Here is a 20,216-nt window from a genome sequence, read left to right as displayed (position 1 = left end):
AACACCAAAGGAGGGAATGCCTCTTGGAGGGATGGTGTTTGTGCCTCAAGACTCATCCGCTACCAAAACATCCTTACACCCTGGAAGATTTTAGAGTTCTTTAATGAAACTATATCGTCTTGCATTAAACAAAAATAACCAAACAAAAATAAAAACATCTTCCAGTGGGTACTTTTGCTAGAACAAAAGACACAGAAAAAAAGCTTATATAACGAAGCAAAATGCCAAAATTTGTTTGTTATTAAAGAGTTTGAGATTTCAGACAGACTTAATACTAATAAACTGAAATCATGATAACAATCTTGTTCCTCTGCTGGATTATAATGTATATAGCTTGTTGCCGCTTAAAGAAACTGAGATATTTTTCTTATGAAAAACAAGAGTAAGTAAGTAAGACTCATTGCCCAGAAACAAGGCTTCATTTAAACTTTCTTGAAATTTCGTTTGTGTCATGCAAAATCACCCAGAATCAAAAGTAACATATGCCATAAATCTAACAACATGTTATGTGGTTAGAACTGAAGCTCCATTTGAGGTCCAAGGTGTTGTAGAGGATCTCATGACACAGTATTTAATATTTGCATCAGTTTCAGTCACAGTCATGTTATGGTGTGTGTTTTGCAGTGGAGGAAGGACCAGCTCAGCAGCCTCTTCAGAAAACAGAAAAAGAGCACGCGCTCCCTGTAGAAAGCAACGGCCAGGCAGAGGGAGCAGCAGGGGCCTCTTCGCTCTGCAGACACCTGCACCTTGGGGTCCAAACCGGCTTTAGGTCAGAGGAGGGCTTCACTGCATGCAGAGACCCCATAAAGCATGTCGGGAGAGGGGGGAGCGAAGGGTTGCCCACATGTAGCGCAGTGAGAGAACACACAATCCCACTTCCTGCCACAGAGCTGGGGGGCACTGCCTTAGTGACAACGAAAACTGTGTAGCGATCTGTGTGGGTGTGTGGTGGGTTTTCCAGTCTGTTGTTTTGGATACATTTATTTTTCAAACATGTTTGTTTTTTTGGTTTTTTTTTTGCATAATATTAGACTTTAGACTGTTGAAGATAATGTGCACAACTTTGTATTTTATACCATTAAATACTCCAAAGGTACAAGCCAAAGAAACCACTCAGAATTTTATGCCATCATTTAATAAAACAAAAAAAGTCACGTCATAGTAAATATTTCTGGTGCTCTGAAAACAAGGTAGCCTTCTTCTACTATGAGGGAGAAATGTTGTCAGAGCTCCTAAATATATTGACTATATAATATAATGCCTTTTTATGGAATATAATATTCACTGTCTTAGCAGCAGAAAAGGCTATTTACACGGTAAATAATTTTGTCAAATGTCTTGATCAATGAGCTTTCCACAGACAGCATTGAGACACAAATGGAGAACTGTTCACAGTAAAATCAAGCCAATACCTTCTCTCACTATTTGAGTCACTCTCAGATGGATGTAAAACATGGACAGACTATATGATGTGGCTTCATCATACATTGCAAAAAAAGTCGTGTACTGACATCCACATGGTTTCAGCGTCCAAAGGTCAGGGGTGGGTCATCAATTATGTTCTTACAAATTACAATAAGTTATGTTGTATTAAAAGTCAATACCATTTTTATCTGAGGAAATTATAAATGAAAATCCACCCAAAAATAGTTCCAGTTACAGTATTTACTAGTACTCTTCTGAAAATCTGCAGTATTTCATATCCTGTTTTAATGATGGTGGATTTTTCTTTTATCAAACTAAAAAACAAGCAGATTAATGTTGTAATATATGGAGCTCATGTAGTTCAATGTGTAAAGATAGGGCTTCAGAACATGTAGCAGGCATATTTGTCATTATATTAACATTAGAAGATGCATGACTGTCCCACTGCTGCTCTACTGTCCCTCTTCACCATGAATGGACTCAGCAGTCCTCTCTCTCAGGTTCTGCTGTACTTCTATATTGTACAGAAAGCTCCTCTATGAATCACAGGTAGGTAGTGGGGTTGTCAGTGACAGCCAGGTGGAAGTACTCTGGTGGACCATCCCTCTGCAGGCTACTGTTAGTGTCCCTCCGACGCACTCTGGTGGACAGGGTCTTCCTCTTTTCAAAGCCCTCTGTGCCCTCCCCGCGTTTTACTAAACTGGACACGATCATCTCTGCCAAGTCCTGCTGAAGCCGCTGGAAGTTTTCTCTGATGAAATGAATAGAATATTAATTTTAGAATGTGGATGTAGACATGACAGCATGCATGAAAAGCTGTAATTAACAACAGCTAAATGGTTTCAAGACTGTTGTATAGGTTAAAACTCTATCATGCAAGGAAGAAGTCATATGTGAACATAATCCAGAAACACAAAGGTCATTTAAAATGGAAAACTGTTCTGAGGTCAGACAAATCAAAATGTAATATTCTTTTTGGAAACCATAGGCACCACATCCTCCAGACTTAAGTGGAAAGGGTCCAATCAGCTTTCATCTCTGACGGTATGGGGGTGCACTAGTGTCTATGGAATGGACAGCTTTCACATTTGGAAAGGAACCATCAAAGCTGAAGGTATACAACGGTTTTAAAGCAACACCTGCTCCATTCCAGATGACCTTTTTTCCATCAAAAGCCTGGGATATTCCAATAAGGCAGTGCTAAACCATAGTGCAGCTATTACAACAGCATGTCTTCACAGTAGAGGAGTACGGGTGCTGAACTGGCCTGACTGCAGTCCAAACCATTAACCAATTGAAAATATTAAAAACATGAAAAGAAAAACACTCAGACTGCTGGGCAGTTCAAATTCAATATCAAATGAGAGTGGGACAACATGCTTTTGTCAAAACTCCAATAAATGGTCTTCTCAGTTCCAGATATTTATTGATGGAACTGAAAAAGGGGATTCGACATAGAGGTAAACATGGCCATGTCCCAACTATTTGGAGACACATTGCTGCCATTAACTTAACAATTATCTTTTTTTTTTTTTCTTAACATGGCACATTTTCTCATTTTAAACATTTGACATGTTTTCTGTGTTTGATTTTGAATAAAATGTATGAGATTTGCAAATCATTGCATTCTATCTGTTTTTCCATGTTCCAACATTTTTGTAATGTGGTTTGCAAGAATCAAGTGAGCATGTCAAGAACAGGAACATTGTGCAAACTAAAATTGTAGAGGTGCACAATTACAGTGTGTGGTGGTCGAGTCCTTCTCCAAGGGAAAAAAGAAATATAATTATGCAATTTTGTATAATTTGACATATGAAAATATGGGAAAATTAGGTGGCCACTCTAAATTTCCAGATCTGAATCTCACTGATAACCAGTGAAATGTGATAAAATTACCAAACAATAGAAGTTTAAAGACAATCAACAAAGAGAAAGACTGATGGAGACGCCAAACACTGATTCTCAAACTGCTCATAAAGTAAAACATTAGACCATGTTAGATTTTTTAAAAATATTTGTGTATATGTTTTTTTGTCATTTTTGAGCAATTTTCATTTTTCTGCAATTATATATTCTAAATTATTATATTTTTATTTGGGGAAACGTTGTCAGTTGTTCCTAGAATAAACAAAAATGTTAATTTTACTCAAAAAACATACCTAGAAATACTATTTCTAGGTAAAACTAGTGGTGTTTTCTTTTCCATTTTTTGAGGAGAGGATTATTTTCATCATGTCACTTAATTAGTGACATGATTTTAAAAGCCAAATAATTTCTCACTTAATACCATATATTTATTTTGAGATTTTCCTCTCAATATTTTGTAGCTACTGATTTTTTGTGTTGCTTTTTATTCAAATACAGTCTCACCAAACCATACATTTCCACCTCCAGTTGTTTTGAGGCTGAAGCACACAGTTCACCTCATATATTGTATAAAATTTTATAAGTATGACAGGATGTGCGTTCTTTTGATGTAAATCTACATGTCATTCTCTTTATTACTTACGCTGTTGGTGGTGTTGGTAGGTTGTATCTTCCTCCACTTACTCCAGTTAACCAGTATGTCATCTCTTTTCCTTTGCCCTGTGGATCAGAAAATGAAATATGAAGGCACTGTACTTATGTTATCGACATAAAAAGCCTTTATGTGCTTTCAACTCACCTTGAGATACGTCTCTCCTCTCTTTTCATACTCAAACTTACAGTTTGTCCTCTTTAGGATGTTGATGGTGGACTGGCTCGCATGAATTCTCAGAGCTGAGATGACGACATGAAACAGATCAGTCAGATTCAAATCCACACTTCAGTTTCACTCAGATATCACTTGCCGTACCTTGGTGGCCAGGATTATGATTGAACAATAATAATCTATATGGGGTGTCTTACGTAGGCCTGTGGACTCCATGCGTGACGCTGTGTTAACTGTGTCACCAAAAAGACAGTATCGTGGCATCTTGTTCCCTACCACTCCAGCTGCACAAGGTCCTACAAACACATTCACATGTTTACAAAAGATTAATCATACATTTGTCAGTTTTACTCTCCTGTGCATCTCCTTTATTTCATTTGCATCCCACTATATAAATTATTATTTGGATATTCCACGTGCTGTAAAACATTATGCATGATATTTTAAGAGCTTTATTTGCAGTAAGTATTTTTTATGTCAAGAGGTACATCATACAGAAGACTTTAGCATACATATACATGGACATGGACAAAGCTATAAAGACATAAAATACCATACAACAAAAACAAATAAATACAATTTATAAAGAAAATTAGAGAATAACAAAAAGGTTGTAATGTCCTCATAATTGTTTACCTTCCCAACTTCTTTATTATTGATGGCTATCTTTTGTTTTTGCTGTACCGTATATATTTTCAAGTGCATAAAATAATGCACCTCCAAGAGAGGGGTTAGCATTACTGCATAAGGTTTATAACTGGTGAAAATTGAAAAGTCCATGCATGGTCATATTTCTGATCACTGTGAAACATGTGCCTACTTTTTGCCACTAGATGTCAGTAACGTCACAGGAAAGAGGTAAAACGGAAACAAAATTTCCAAAATGGAAACCAGATCACTGTAACCTAAGGGAAACTGAAAAAGTGAGGGGCTAAGGAGGAGGCTAATATATTTAGAATCACAAAAAAAAAAAGAGAGAAAAAAAGTTACCTGAATGGACACCGATGCGAATCCACAGTGGAATACCAGGCAAATGCTGCAGCTGAAAAGTCCCGACAAATGCCAGGATGTCCAGGGCCATGTGGGCAATGTCCACTGCATGCCTGTCACCATTGCGTTTGGGCAAACCTGATGCAACCATATAAGCATCTCCTATTGTCTCAACCTGACACACAATGAATGAATAGAACAATTAGTAAAAACCAGCCAATTATACCAACCTTACCAAACTTCAGGCCTCTGACCTTATTGACTACAACAGTGAACACTGATGTCTTATTATAATGTATTCAGTACCTTGTACACATCATGGTGATCGAGGATGCTGTCAAAGTTCTTGTAGATGTCATTTAGCATGTCCACCACCTCCATAGGGGTACTGTAGTGGCAGAGGGTGGTGAATCCCACAATGTCACTGAAGTAGATGGTCACCTCCTCAAACAGCTCTGGCTCCACTCGGCCCGTCTCCTTCAGTGAACGCACCACTGGCCTGAGAAGACACAGGGGACACTATTACACTTACATTTACTTAGAAAGGCATGGTAATATACTATACTATAATACGTTAACACATGTACCCAGGAAGAAGCATAAAGTTAAGGCGATCAGCTCTGTCTCGCTCAGCTTTGTATAAAGCTGTCCTCTCTGCCACCAGGTTCTCCAGAGTCTTGGAATACATCTGCAGCCGACGGATCAGGTTGTCCATGTATGTCTCACTGGCTTGGTTGTGCAGGTTACTGTTTCACAGGAAAAATACATCATCATCATTATTTTTTACTATGTTTTACATGAATCAGTCATTATATAAAAGAACTGAAATTTTAAAAAAAACGTGAAATATGTGGATGCCACAGTCTGTACACGTGGTCTTTTTATTGTTTGTGCTTTAAAACTTTCATATTAATGGACATATAGATAGCTAAACAAACCTGATTTTTACAGTCCAGTATTTCAGAGGAGTCAAAAGTATTCACATGCATTACTCAGGTAGAAGTATAAATACTAGGGTTTAAAAAGACCTCTGTAGAAGTTGAAGCATCAACTCAAGCTTTTTTACTCCAGTAAAAGTGTGAAAGTACTGGTTTCAAAACGACTTAAAGTATAAAAGTAAATGTAAGGTGGGAAAATGGCATTAGGACAAAAGCTTAGGCCACACCACAGGGGCCTATAGTGCACTACCCCACCTCCCCAAATAACATTTTTCTAAAGGCCATAATGACAATAATGTTATATTAAAATGTTAATGTTGAAAATTTGGGATGCACTAGGCTACTTGTTTCAGCTACATATATGACCACTGAAAATGAACGCATTTTAGTACAATGCAAATGTATTAAAGAACCATATATGTGCACTACTGAGCATGAACATGTGTTTCATGGAGCGGAAGATATGGTGACTAGCTGCCTATAAGTATTGTAATAGTGCAAAAAGTGTGATGGATCGCTTACAAACCAATAGGGTGTAGGAATGGTATATGTTTATACTTCTCATCCAACCACAATCATATTCACTCTATCTGGATGGCACGATTCATCTGAATAGTTTTCTTTTTTTATTTGAACGATGACAAGCCGGAATGAAAGAGGAGTAACAAGGCTATTTTAAAATGTAAGGAGTTGAAAGTACAGATAATTGCGTGAAAATATAAGGAGTAGAAGTAAAAAGTCGGCTGAAAAATAATTTCTCCAGAAAAGCATAGATAACCAAAATTTTGACTTAAGTAAGCTACACCTCTGCCAGTATTACAAATGAGATATAATAGTGAACTTTTAACTTTTCTCATTGTATGGCCAACTCCTGTCCCAGCCTTCAGTATGAGTAACCACCCTATTTAAAGCTGCTTAGACCAAATCAATCAATCAATCAATCAATCAAATGTTCTGTATTTTTAGTTATCTCATGACAATTTGCATTTAGAGCTGGTCTAAACCAGACTTAATAAGATAAAAAAATAAGAGTAAATCCCAACAAAATCTTTTGGAAATTGCAACGTTCATGTTGACATACCTGAAAATCTTACCCAGAGTCATCTCTATTTTTTTAAAATCTGGTCTCCGTTCTGGGTCTTCATCCCAGCAGTTTCTTATGAGCATATACAACTGTATAGGCACAAAAAATCAGAAGAAGAATCAGTGTTTATTCCCACTTGGAGCACTTTTACTTTTTGCTGTTTTGCGATTCTCGTACCTCTATCTCCCTCTCTAATGCACCATCAAAGTTGAGGTCAGGTCTGAAGATGCCCCTCTCACTTGGGAACTGAACTCTGTAGATCTTTTCTACAGGGATTGATATCGTTCACATAAGCACAGTAAGGAGCAGCCCAATCAGAGGATGCACGATTAAACTTAAAGCTTGGTAAACTCCATTTACTATACTACTGTTTTTCTTAAAATTGAATTACTGTGTACTTAATCTGAAAAAAGGCTCTTTTCTGCAGAAACAACTCAGTTCATCTTAGTAAATCATGTTCATACCTGTACGGTTAGAGCAAAACTGTGTGTAGAATGGACATCGCCTCGTAACAATCTCATGGGCAACGATGGCATAGCTGTACACATCACCTTTTTGAGACACGCCATTTATACGTAGATGCTCTGGGGCTGTCCACAGATCTGGAGAGAGGAGAGGAGAGGAGAGGAGAGGAGAGGAGAGGAGAGGAGAGGAGAGGAGAGGAGAGGAGAGGAGAGGAGAGGAGAGGAGAGGAGAGGAGAGGAGAGGAGAGGAGAGGAGAGGAGAGGAGAGGAGAGGAGAGGAGAGGAGAGGAGAGGAGAGGAGAGGAGAGGAGAGGAGATTTATGCCAACCATAATGTCATTTTTCCATGTTTTTCAGGTGTAGTTCTGGACTTAAGGCTGTTCATATGTTTTCAGGACAAACTCCGCCTCACCTCTGCCTGGGATTAGGATGGTGTGGCAGCCAAAATCAGTGATCTTAACAACCATGCGGTTGTCAACAACACAGTTTGTGGATTTGAGTCGGCCATGAACTCCTATGTTACTGGAGTGGAGATATGACATCCCCTATAGAATGTATAAACAAGGAGGAGAGTAATGATTGTGTAAGAGTGAAATCCCTTCTAATTTTACATAATATCAGTATTTTTTCCATGGTAAATGTACAATTAAATGACATACTTCCAAAAAAAAAAAATTGGATTCAAAACAAACAATACCTTTGCTATGTCATACATGACTGATATCTTGAACTCCATGTCCATGAAGGTTTCATCAGGATAGGAGATCCTGTCATTCAGAATGTACTATAAAAAAAAATAAGATGTTTATTACTTCTGGTACCCTGCTTAGATGTTGCACTCTGTTAATAATGAGTTAATCTGTGCGTGTGTGATTACACACGGACACTACTTCTATGTTCTTTAAACTACCCGGGCCTTATCTATCAAATGAACAGTAGAGTCATTGTGAGCAGTGAAGAAAGAACGTCACTTAACGCTGTCATAAAAAAACACGTTAGTCATGATCTTGTCTGGGGCAGTCATGGCAGCTGACACAAGATATGGGCACTGTCGCAATAAATGGAGAAATGTGCAGCAGAATCATAGCAACAGGTAAAAAAACAAACATTATAATAGAAAAGAACCAAATAAAGTCATAGACATATAATTACTATATTAATTACTCTCTGTTGGGTTTTAAAACATGATTTCACCAAATAAACAGAACTAACAGTTGTCGTGATAACAGAACTGAATAGTAGATCTGAAATAATAGAACTGATAAAAGACTGATTGAATGTGCTTGTAGGTTTGTGCACACACAGTGATGAATCTGTCTTCAAACACATATATGCAATAATATGAGGTATTATTTCTGTGAAGTGGTTCATAATAAAATAGAGCAAAAACATCCTAACCTTCCTAAGCAAGAAATAAATCCCTTATCCCTGCAAAGTAACAAACTTTATAAATTATACTGTATGAACAGATGCATAAGATCAAGGATCTCGGATTTAAAAAACATCCAGCATCTTCATTTCTTTACAAAAACACACAGTAAATATAATTTAATGGCTGTGGGATTGTGTGTTTTTTTGAGGGGGATGCTTACCCGAAGGGAGCCCCTCTGACAGAGCTCAAACACCCCAAAGACACCATATTCAAACTTGACTGTGCCGTAGAACTTGGTCAGGTTGTAGTAATCAATCCGTAGCAGCTGAAACATAAAGTCATGGGAGAGAAAAGGTAGAGACAGAGAACATTATAGAGGCAGCACTGGCATATGTTGTCAGGAGTAAACATTTGACAAGACAGATCCATCACATCCATTACAATTATCCTTACAATTTCATTGTACATATGTATAATGACAATAAAGGCATTCTATTCTATTCTATTGCATGTGTCTGTTATGACGTGACAGAGTTACACAACATTCATGCTACATCATAACACCAAGGTTGACTTACAGTATTGAGCTCAATCCTCTGGTCTTCACTGAAGTCTCCATCTGTGTGTTTCAGCTCTTTCAAGATCACAGGCTAATGAATACAAAACAAACATTCAATATTATGATCCATTATCTTTCTTGATCTCTGTCTTTTTACTAATTTATTGATTTATAGTGGAAATATTGTCACCTTCTTGTCATAGCGGCCTCGATGTGTCTGGTATGTGCTGTCCTTCCTCTTATCTTCATCAATCTGTTACACACCACATACACCACTGTGAGAACCTCTTTAAGCATCTATTTCATCCCTTTACTTCTTTTTCTAACTTCTTTGTCTCACTCTCTTTATTTTATTATCTAATGTTACGCTGCCATGTTAGTCTCATTTGATTCTTTATCAGCAGCTGGGTGAAAAGTTTGGATTTATATATTTAAAATGCATAAATAACTGATCGATAAGGCTCTGTACCTTCAGATAAACCTCTTTTTCATCCAGTGGACCTATCAAGTGAGGTTCAATGTGAGACCACTTCTTCTGCATGAGACGTTCTTTTCTGTTCTGCCTAATGGTTTATTAAACACACAGGATACACAAGCACAAAGGTTGATTGAGGTACAAATTGTTTTCAACATTTAGTCTGAAACATGGAAGATCAAAAGTTGGTCTTTATGATGTTTTATGATGTTGGGCATTGTTTACCTGTAGAAGATGAGGGCGATGGCTGTCACCACCACAACACTGACGCTCAGAACGATCAAAATCACATCCTGCAGATTAAGAACTGAAAACACACAACACCAACACACAAAGCTGCATTAACAGGAAAGTCCTTGGAGCTTTCACTCTATTTCTAAATTCATCTTATTTTTACTCTATCTGAAAGTTTTTCATTCTTGTAAAGACAAATCAGTCAGTGAATACAATGAAGTATAAATCACTACATTTGTTACCATTTCGATTTTCTGGTCTGTCAGAAGGCAGATGATTGTCTTTCCAGAACAGGACAGGATTTGTGTCTATCACTGTGGTTTCATTTATTGAAGTGTCAAACACGAAGAGGGTTTCATACTGGCAATAGACAGAGGCAAAGGCAAAATATGAGAATACAGGTTTACATTTACTCTGGCTCTTTTATGTACAAACCGTGTTTCCAGAAAAGTTGTGATATTTTCTAGATCACAGGTGTCAAACATGTGGCCCAGGAGCCAAAACTGGCCCGCCAAAGGTTCCAGTCCGGCCCTTGGGATAGATTTGCAAAGTGCAAGTTAGGGCATCAAACTAATAATAAACAAAATAATATCATTATAAGTTATAAATAATGACAACACCAATTTTTTCACTTTGATTTAGTGCAAAAAACATTAAATTATGAAAATGTTTATATTAACAAACTATCCTTTAACAATAACATGTGAATAACTTGAACAAAATGAAGAAATGAAGAAAATTAAGTGCAATTTTCACAATATTCTGCCTGTTACTAAATGTTTGTGCCTTTATAGATCTGATCTTTAATGCATATGTATAAATGATATGTCGAGGCATAATATTGATAAAATTGTACTTATATTTCTTAATAAATTTCATTTTTTTCAGGTTATTCACATCCTTTTTGTTTGGATAGTTTGTAAATGTAAATACTGGCATAACTGTTATTTTTTGCACTAAAATAATTTGGAGTTGTCATTATTTATTGGTTATTGTGCTATTATTTTACTGGTTCGGCCCACTTCAGATTAAATTGGGCAGAATGTGGCCCCCAGAAGAAAATGAGTTTGACACCCCTGTTCTAGATAAAATGTTAATTTGACTGAACCGTAACCTTGACTTAACTGTATTTAAAAATAAAAAAAAAAAGATTTAAAAAAAAAAAAAAAAAAAAAAAGAAGAAGAAGAAAAGACACCTTCACCACTCCCACAAAAGTTGGGACAGAGTCACAGTGACCTATTTTCAATCAGTTATGAACTTCAGACACAAATTGTCACACCTGTGGAATTTTGGTTCTTACACTTTATGTCTGCATAAAACTCCAATCTATGCCTTCATATCAGCGATCCCATCAGGTCAGCTATGGACATTGATGCAGTCACAGACCATCTCAGATGCTGCTTTTCTACCTTTCATTAGTAACAGGCTAAAACATGGATTCATCCGACCACACCACACATTCCCACTGTGTTTCAATTCATCTGACATGAGCTCAGGTCCAGGGAACTCTGCAAAGTTTCTATGCTGAATGTGGACAATGGGAAGTGACAACAGTTTTCCAAAGTCCTTCTGAGACCGAGTATTTAGATTCATGATGACCGTTTCTCATACAATGCTGCCTGAGGGTCAAAGGTCAGGCACATTCAACAGTGGTTTCCATCCATAACCTTTACACACTGGGATTGCCTCAGACTCAATCTTTTCACCATTCATTCATTCATTCATTCATTCATTTTCTGAACCCGCTTTATCCTATCTTTTCACCATATTATGTATAATTAATGGTTGAGCGTTGACATATTCTTTTTGAAGTGAATGATAATTCTCTCCCATTTACCCATCTTGGTAAAGAAAGATCCATTGGTGGATGCTCATTTATGGCTGATAATGAACTTTTCACTTGTTACTGACTGACCTGCTAATTGGAGAATCTTAGAAAATGTGAAAACTTTTCTAGGAATTGTGTTTGTACAAAAAGACAGCTGAAAAATATGTTAGTCCCAAAATATGAATGAATAAAAAGCTGCCTCACCTCAAAGGTGGCTTTTGATGTGTACATGATGGAGAAGTTGGCATCTCTGTCACCGTATTCATCGAGCACATAGTGTCCACCCATGCCTGGTTACAGCAAACACACATACAGTGCAAACAAACAAAACAAATGATGTACTTAGAATTTTCCAGAATTTGCATTTAAATCACATGGCACAAAAGTAAACTGTGGCCTTTATATTTTAACTAAGCTCAACTAAACTAAGCTGAATCTATAATTTCACGAATTTGAGAACATGAGCCCTACATGTTTTTAATCAAACATGTAGGGCTTCATTTAACAATCACTTTCATTATCAGCAGACATTTTTTTACAGAAGGTATACAGTACAGCACTGTGCAAAAGTCTTGGGTGACATTTAGCTATGTTGTTTTTGCAGGGTTGAAATTAGCATATATGTTTATTTCTCATTCTCTTTTTTTCCAGATACAACAAAAAAATACAGGGAATATGTGCCCAGCCTTAAAAGATGCTCAAAAACTGAACCAAATGAAAGGTAAAGGTTGAAGTCACTATTTAGTATGACCTCTGACCCCATGACAAGAAGCAACAGAAACATTTGACATGTGTTCAGTGAAACCTGGTATAAAACATCAGAGGGAGGCCACACTAAATACAACCACTTCAGTTTACAGATGCTGTTTTTTCCCTGAAGCTTTTGTTTTCACTGCTGTACATACCTTCCCATGTATCCAGATTGAATCTTAATACAGAGACTGAGAAATCCATATGTGGGGTCATTATAACTTTACAAAACCAACAAACTTAATGTTGGCCCAAAACTGAACAGTACTGTAATTTATAGTTAGTACAGTCAAAGATTATTTTAGTTTTAAGGTTCTATTTCTGCTTCATTTTTCATTCATTAACCTCTCGAAGCCTTTGTTCATATTGTTATAAGAAATGTCAACTGAAATCCATTCTTTTTGTCTGTAATGTCTAATTCAGTTTCATATGATGGAAGAAAAGCTAGCAAATTCTCACTTTGTATAATGGAGAAATGTATGTTTAATAACTTACTCTGACAAGTGTCCAAAGCCAAAGCCTTACAGGATAATTTACAGAGATTTTGGAGTTGCCTTTCACAAGTAAATCTAAAAAATGAACATTAAGTGTTCCTTCTTTCATTTTTTTGTTTTTTGTTTCTTTTCTTTGTACAATTCAGCTGATCTTACTATGACAGTCATATTTTGCTCTTGTGTACAGTAGAGCTTTCAAAGCAACTCATGAGTAGCCTAGATTACCAGGCAACAATAAAATGAACTATAAACAGAGGCAAGTAAATCTTCACTGTGATAGATAACCTATCTAAATCATCCTCTCTGACCGGTTGATTTCCATATGAAGCGATGGGAAATGGTTAAAAATCTTATTTTATTGTTGGTAAATATCTTGCTTGTATTAAAATGTGCAAAATCTACAAAAAGGATAAATGGTAAATGCCTAAACAGATTTCATAAATGTAACTCTTTTTGTCCTGCAGTTTTTTTCTAGACAGCAAATGTAAACTACAACGCTCATGTTGATGCCATCCCGTCTATTGTTCTGCACCTTTTTCAAAGCAGAAATTCCAGCTTGTTAAAGCAGAATGCACACAGCCATAATTTGCATCATTCTAAATGGCTGGATAACATCTAGATGTTACACTTTAAAGTCTTGGAATTGTTCATGTTGACCCACTTGAATCAAAAGGTCTCTGGAGAAACTAAATGGAATGGTCATTGTTAATGTTTTCAGGAACAGCTGTGCTTTACCTGCTGTGAAAAAAGCTCTGTTGGCCAGGTCATTAATGTCATATACATGTTAGTGGCCTTTCCTCAGTTTTAGCTATCTGTTCAGTCAGTACACAGCTGACCCACAGTAGCACTCAATGATCCAGGCAGTATCCTCTTCACCTCTGCTTATAGTTTGAGTGTTTGGTTAATGTTTGTAAACTTTCTTTTACATTATGATTCTACCTCCTATTGTCTTGCTAGCCTTGGGTTATCAGTGATCATACATACCATCAAAGGAGACATTTGCAAATGGGTTGTCACTCAGCGGAATATCAACAGACCCTTTGTTACGCTGACTGAGCATCCTCTCTCTTAACACTTTTCCAAACAGCAGAGCTCCATCATGATACCCAGCCACATAGTCATTTATCTGGCCATTAGATTGAAAAAAATAAATGAACAAAGAAAAAGATTCAGAGGGTAGATAAATCAGCAACCTGTTTTCCTTCATGATGCTGTGTATTCATCAGAGGTGCAGCTCACCGTGTCATTCCATGGACTTGGTCCATTGTAGTTTCTCTGTGGCAGAGTGATCACCAGGACGTTCTCCATTTCCCTCATGGATGTTTTATTGTCATAATACTCAGGGCTAAGGAAGATATCCAGAATTACTTCCACACATTCAAAATGTCATATTTCAATGTACATCCATCTGAGACACAGCAATGCATTTTTGTTCTCTGTAGTAGACAAGAGTTTCAGAGCTTTACTTAAAAAACAAAACAAAGAAACAGTCCATTGCAGCAGACATTCCATGAAAAAATGTATCTGAAAAAATTGTTGCATCATGCTGTTTCAAATCAAGGCAATTATGTTATGTAAAAAAGCCAAAACTTTTACTCACTGGGTCTCAGGAGGATGTTTTGGTTTGTTATTTGACAAAAAAAACATAGACAAGACTTACTTGTAGATATCAAGGAGGATGAAAATGATGTCTGGGTCGATTGGTCCGAATTCTTTCTTTATTGAAACTATGTCATTACTGCCCCCACATAGGATGAAAACTGAAATGAACAAATCACTTTATTGACTATATATAAAATGAGAAAGCTGGAGTTGATTCAGACAGTATTGTGTGTCCTTTAGAGTGAAGAAAAACTGGAAAGGTTTGGCATGCAACATGTTCATCATGTGAACCACTGTTCGTTTGCTTATTAAGCAAGTTTTATACAATGATATGTATTCTGACCTGATACTTGAATTAAAGTTAGACATTTTCCATGTTAACCACATCGAAGCACAACTAAAAAAAAGTCAATGGATTTTTTTTATTAAAGTCCTGAAGATGGAGAACATTGCCCAGTAACCACTTGTTCAAAACTTGTACTAAATGATATTCTAAATAAACTAGTATTTGGTCTTAGATTTGAGTTAAATAGGACCAAAATAGCTGAACATGTCAACATAAAAACCAGGGAATCAACTTGAAATCAGTAAGACAAGCTATAATATTTGACATACATATGCAACCAGGGAGGGTTTTGTCAATTCATGAAACTGTTTGAAGAAAATACCTACTGTTACTGTATCTTTTAGGATCACGTAGAGCTTTAAACAGTTCTTCCTCCCCACGCAGCATTTTTCTTTCTATATTTGATGCAAAGCTGGCAGATCCTGCTTCTAGTGCATTGATGTACCTGTGGCAAAAGCAAATGGATTAAATCAAAAAGGCCCATATGCCAGAGTGCTCTGTCAGTGTGACCTACAACTTGTGTGGTCTCACCAGAAACAGTCCTCAGATGCATTGGTCGACTTCTTGTAAACATTGACCTGCTGCCACTGGTGAGGTTTGACTGGATCTAAGGTTTCATTCATAAAATGGAGCAATAAGTCTGAGATCTTGCGCGCCGGAGGCAGGATTCGGGTCAGTTTGGGCTTATAGTTACACGAGAGACCAAAGCTTCCAGCAGAGATGACAGGAATACTCAGTTTCAGGCCAATTTCTTCACTGATAACAGGACATGAAAAGTCAAGAACAGTGTATTAAGGCATTGCATGTGATTAAATACACCTCGAGTTATACTTACTCTACTAACTGGAAGGTGGCATAAGTGCAGGAAGGACCAAGCATCACACATCCAACTTCTTCTTTTTCCTGCAGAAATAAACCATTATAGCGATTTCCCAGAATACTTCACATAATCTAAACCTGCTGCTTTTAGCTGTGGATGACAAAGGAAGTCCTAAAGCTTTTTTATTTGCAGTCATAAAATATATTTACGAGAACATCCCGTTACCATGTTTTCATATAATCTGGGCAGACTCACATGTAGTTTCTTGAGTATTGCCACACCCTCACAGCTACTGCTCCCACAGCCCTGCCGGTTGTACACGGTGGTGTTGAATCCATTGTAGTTAGCCGTCAAATTAAAGTTTAATCCTTGAGTCATGGAAAGAAGATAAGAGTTAATAATATTAAAAATAAACTCATTAATCTCTCTGTGCTGTTGAGATTAGATTAGACTCGTGGTGAAGAAATTAAAAGTTTCTAAAAATCTCTTAAACTAAAGTCATATTTTCATTTTCATTTCATTTTTTATTAATTTACTCATTCCAATCTAAATGACTGGAAAGGAGCAGGATGAAGAAAACTTATAATACCTGCCCCTTTCTTGAAACATCTGCTTACATCAGATAGGCTGTCGTTACAGCTATTACAGTAAACAGTTTACATGATAGTCCAAGCAAATAAAACAAATCCAAAATCCATAAGTTATATTATTTCATTACATGCTTTTATAAAGCTTCTCTATTCTTTAGTCCTTACCCTTTGCTGTTTAAAATTAAACCTCCTTCTATGTTTTTCATCCTGTGATACTAAAACAAATAATCTCAGCAAATTTGCAGGCAAAAGTCTGTTTCTCGCTCTAAACACAATCAGCAATGTCCTTAATTCAGCTAACTCTTTAAACTTCTTTAAATAATCCTGATTTAATAAAAAACTCATTTGTATGTTCCCTGAAATTAACATTATACATGATTCTTATTGCTCTTTTTTGTAATAAAAACAATGGCTTTGTGTTACTCATATATGTGTTGCCCCATGCTTCAATACAATAACTCAAACATGGCAGAATAAGTGAACCATATAAAATTCTCATTGCTTTATAATCCAAGACATATTTTGCGTTACTCAATAAAGAAATATTTTTAGACACCTTTTTTTTTTTTTTACATAAGCAATATGTGGCTTCCATGTTAATTTATCATCCACTATTACACCCAAAAAATGAATTTCTGAAACCTTCTGAATCGTAACACCATTAATAGACAATGAAATATGTTCTTCCTTTTTTCTATTTGTGAACACCATAAACTTAGTTTTATTCCAATTCACCGATAATTTGTTTATATCAAGCCATTTTTTGAGTTGAACTATCTCATTTTCTATTTTCTGTACTAACATTTTTAAATCATCTCCTGAACAAAGAAAGCTTGTATCATCCATAAACTGCATTATCTTTCATATATCACATATGTCATTAATATATAAATTTTAAAAATGTGGCCCCTGATCAGAGCCTTGTGGAACTCCACATTCAATTTTTAAACAATTAGACAATTTCCCAGCAAACTGTACATACTATTGTCTGCTGTGTAAATAACTTGTTAACCAATCTAAAACAACTCCTCTTATACCATATGAAAATAATTTTGAAATTAAAATGTTGTGATCTAACGTATCAAATGCTTTCTTTAAATCAATAAATACTCCTATAGTATATTTTTTGTTACCTGTTGCATTTGTGATTTCCTCTGTTATGTTCATTAATGCTAGAGCTGTGGAATGGTTACCTCAAAAGCCATATTGACTGTTATTTAACAAATTGTTTTTCTCAAGAAAAGAATCAAATTTTTGCACAAATAATTTTTCGAGTATTTTAGAAAATTGTGACAGCAAAGATACTGGTCTGTAATTAGTCAGGTTCTATTTATCTCCTGCTTTAAACTGGAATGACCTATGCCATCTTCATTCTTTCTGGAAAAACTCCTTTGCAAAAGGAAAGATTAAAAATATGGCTTAAAGGCTTCGTTATACAATCAATAGTCTTTTCTACGATAATCATGTCAATTCCATCACTGTCTTTAGAAGTCTTGTTTTTACTTTTTGGGACCACAGATCTAATATCCTCTTCACTCACCTCATCAAGGAACATGGACTGAGTTACTTTATTTCCTCCATTCCAACCAGTGGTTATTTGTTCATCCTGTTTCTATTCTGTATTTGCAAGATTGGGTCCAATATTTACAAAAAAAAGAATTAAATTCATTGGCTACTTCATTTGTATTCTCTGTAACATCCTTGCCATTAGCGAAATGCTTAGGCAGACTTGTAGATGCAAGTTTATTTCCTATTACTGTGTTTAAAATTTTCCACATTTCTTTTATATTACTTTTATTGCCCTCTAGCATTTTACTATGATAATCTTTTTTTGCTTGTCTCAAAACATTAAGGACAACATTCTTCTGTTTACTTTTTGAAAATTTTGCGTAGTATAAAGTTATGAGAATAAGTCAGACACTGATATTTACCTCCGCCAAGGAGGTTATGGTTTTGTCGGTGTTGGTTTGTCTGTTTGCCTGTCTGTCTGTTTGTCTGTGTGCAAGATAACTCAAAAAGTTATGGATGGATTTGGATGAAAATTTCAGGAAATGTTGATACTGGCACAAGGAACAAATGATTGAATTTTGGTGGTGATTGGGGGTGGGGGGGCCACTGATCTGCCTTTGAGGAGGTCTGCGCTCTCCAAGTGCTTCCAGTTTATGATATTTAATGAGTAGATCAAGCACTTTTTGATATTAGAGAACCTGCCACTTTATGATTTTAGATACAATTAATGGTTTATTGCTCTTTTATTACAATATGTACATTGAAATCTATCAAGTACCAAAACATGTCATTTTTATTTTATAAGTAAGTATCAAATGATTCAACCTGACAAGAGTAAGTGAGGGGAAAAATATGAATCAAAATTTAAGAGATACAATCCAGTATCTCTCTACAAGCTGTATTTAAGAAATGTAATTTTAGTTAACATTTAAATTTTTATTGGGGATCTCAGTTTGACCAAATTAGGTTAAATTAAATCTCACTCAGACATATGTTATACAGTAACAGGGCAGGGTTAAGAAAAACTCCCACAGTCATCCTGGCGTCTGTGGTTCTCTGTTCAATGCTTTTCTTTAAGCTTTTTTTTTTTCTTAGTTGATTAAACACACCTGGTCATGTCCTTAAAACTTCTTTCATTAAGAATCACAATAGAGCAACCTGACAGCCAGATATATGTTTTACATTTACTATCTATAGGATCCATACAATGTAATTTAGAAACCATACCAAGCGCAGCATTCTTCAGACTGTCCTCTGCTATAGCTTGTTTCACAGCTGCCTCCACAAAAGGCCGACTCCACGCATATGTGTTGTCCTCCAGCAGCACAACGTTCATAGAATACAGAGGTTTTTTTGTTATGCAGTCATCAAGCATCTTGTTGGCGACCACTGCCATTATCAGCACCCCCAAGTAAAGAAAACTGTGTGAGCTGTACATCTTGATTTTCAAGAAGTTCTTATTCTCTGAGAAATCTGTCTTTTCTGCAGTTTCTACATGACAAAAATATATAACTGAGTTCAGTTAAACAGAAAAACAGGTGTAGTTTGCTACATTTGTCTTTCTGAAGAGATAATCTCCATGGCAAAAACAGAAAACAGAAAAAACAGAAGTGAAAAAAGCTCCTTGGTGACTGAGCAGTGAGTGAATTTGTCTCCTGAATGATGGTCCAAAATCCAGAAAAACAAAACTAAATGTTAACAACAATGACTTTTACTAAATACAAAAGAGAAGGCACAAAAATCAGAAATCAGTGTCTTCACAGCACTTGTTCCTGTACTGAAAGTGTGAGATCAATAATCCTCCACCTTGGTACAGGCTGGTCTACCTGTCCTCCATATGTTAATGAACAACTGCTAGGTGACAGCCAGTGAACCAGTCACAGGGAGGGCAGGGTTAAGAAAAACTCCCACAGTCCATCTGGACTAACGCTTCACTTAGAAACGTACTGAGGCCATAATTCATCCTGTTTGTAAACATGAAGTGGAGGTCTGTCTGAGCTTTATACCTCCTGTCTGAGTCTGAGCCAAAATCTTCTCCACGTCA

General features: G+C 36.3%; 1 protein-coding gene across 1 annotated transcript; it reads right to left on the bottom strand.

The window, feature by feature from the left end:
• Positions 1–1,945: 1,945 nt before the first annotated feature.
• Positions 1,946–19,610, bottom strand: gucy2ca (guanylate cyclase 2Ca). Its single transcript, XM_030142251.1, has 27 exons — positions 19,400–19,610; positions 16,329–16,441; positions 16,089–16,156; positions 15,785–16,009; positions 15,580–15,698; positions 14,966–15,065; positions 14,545–14,650; positions 14,290–14,431; positions 12,266–12,351; positions 10,475–10,592; positions 10,224–10,305; positions 9,993–10,086; positions 9,714–9,776; positions 9,543–9,614; positions 9,185–9,289; positions 8,290–8,376; positions 8,005–8,137; positions 7,594–7,731; positions 7,307–7,395; positions 7,127–7,218; positions 5,695–5,853; positions 5,414–5,606; positions 5,108–5,282; positions 4,315–4,413; positions 4,091–4,185; positions 3,935–4,011; positions 1,946–2,176 (listed from the first exon to the last, which is right to left on the bottom strand). Exons 1-27 carry the CDS (start codon positions 19,608–19,610, stop codon positions 1,969–1,971), a joined length of 3,249 nt encoding a protein of 1,082 aa, XP_029998111.1. The 3' UTR covers positions 1,946–1,968.
• Positions 19,611–20,216: the final 606 nt, after the last annotated feature.

This window comes from Sphaeramia orbicularis, chromosome 8 (assembly GCF_902148855.1).
Source record: "Sphaeramia orbicularis chromosome 8, fSphaOr1.1, whole genome shotgun sequence".
NCBI classification, from domain to species: Eukaryota; Metazoa; Chordata; class Actinopteri; order Kurtiformes; family Apogonidae; genus Sphaeramia; species Sphaeramia orbicularis.
Note: the sequence above shows the minus strand (reverse complement) of the source record. Positions and strands in the feature narration are given on the sequence as shown.

What these genes read in the sequence shown, in the direction of transcription:
- gucy2ca (XM_030142251.1), bottom strand. Translation starts at nt 19,610, where the DNA reads ATGTACAGCTCACACAGTTTTCTTTACTTGGGGGTGCTGATAATGGCA. An exon ending in TCTGAAGAATGCTGCGCTTG is followed by an intron (nt 16,442 to 19,399) that starts GTATGGTTTCTA and finishes CCATGACTCAAG; the next exon opens with GATTAAACTTTAATTTGACG. An exon ending in ATCACCATGATGTGTACAAG is followed by an intron (nt 5,283 to 5,413) that starts GTACTGAATACA and finishes ATTGTGTGTCAG; the next exon opens with GTTGAGACAATAGGAGATGC.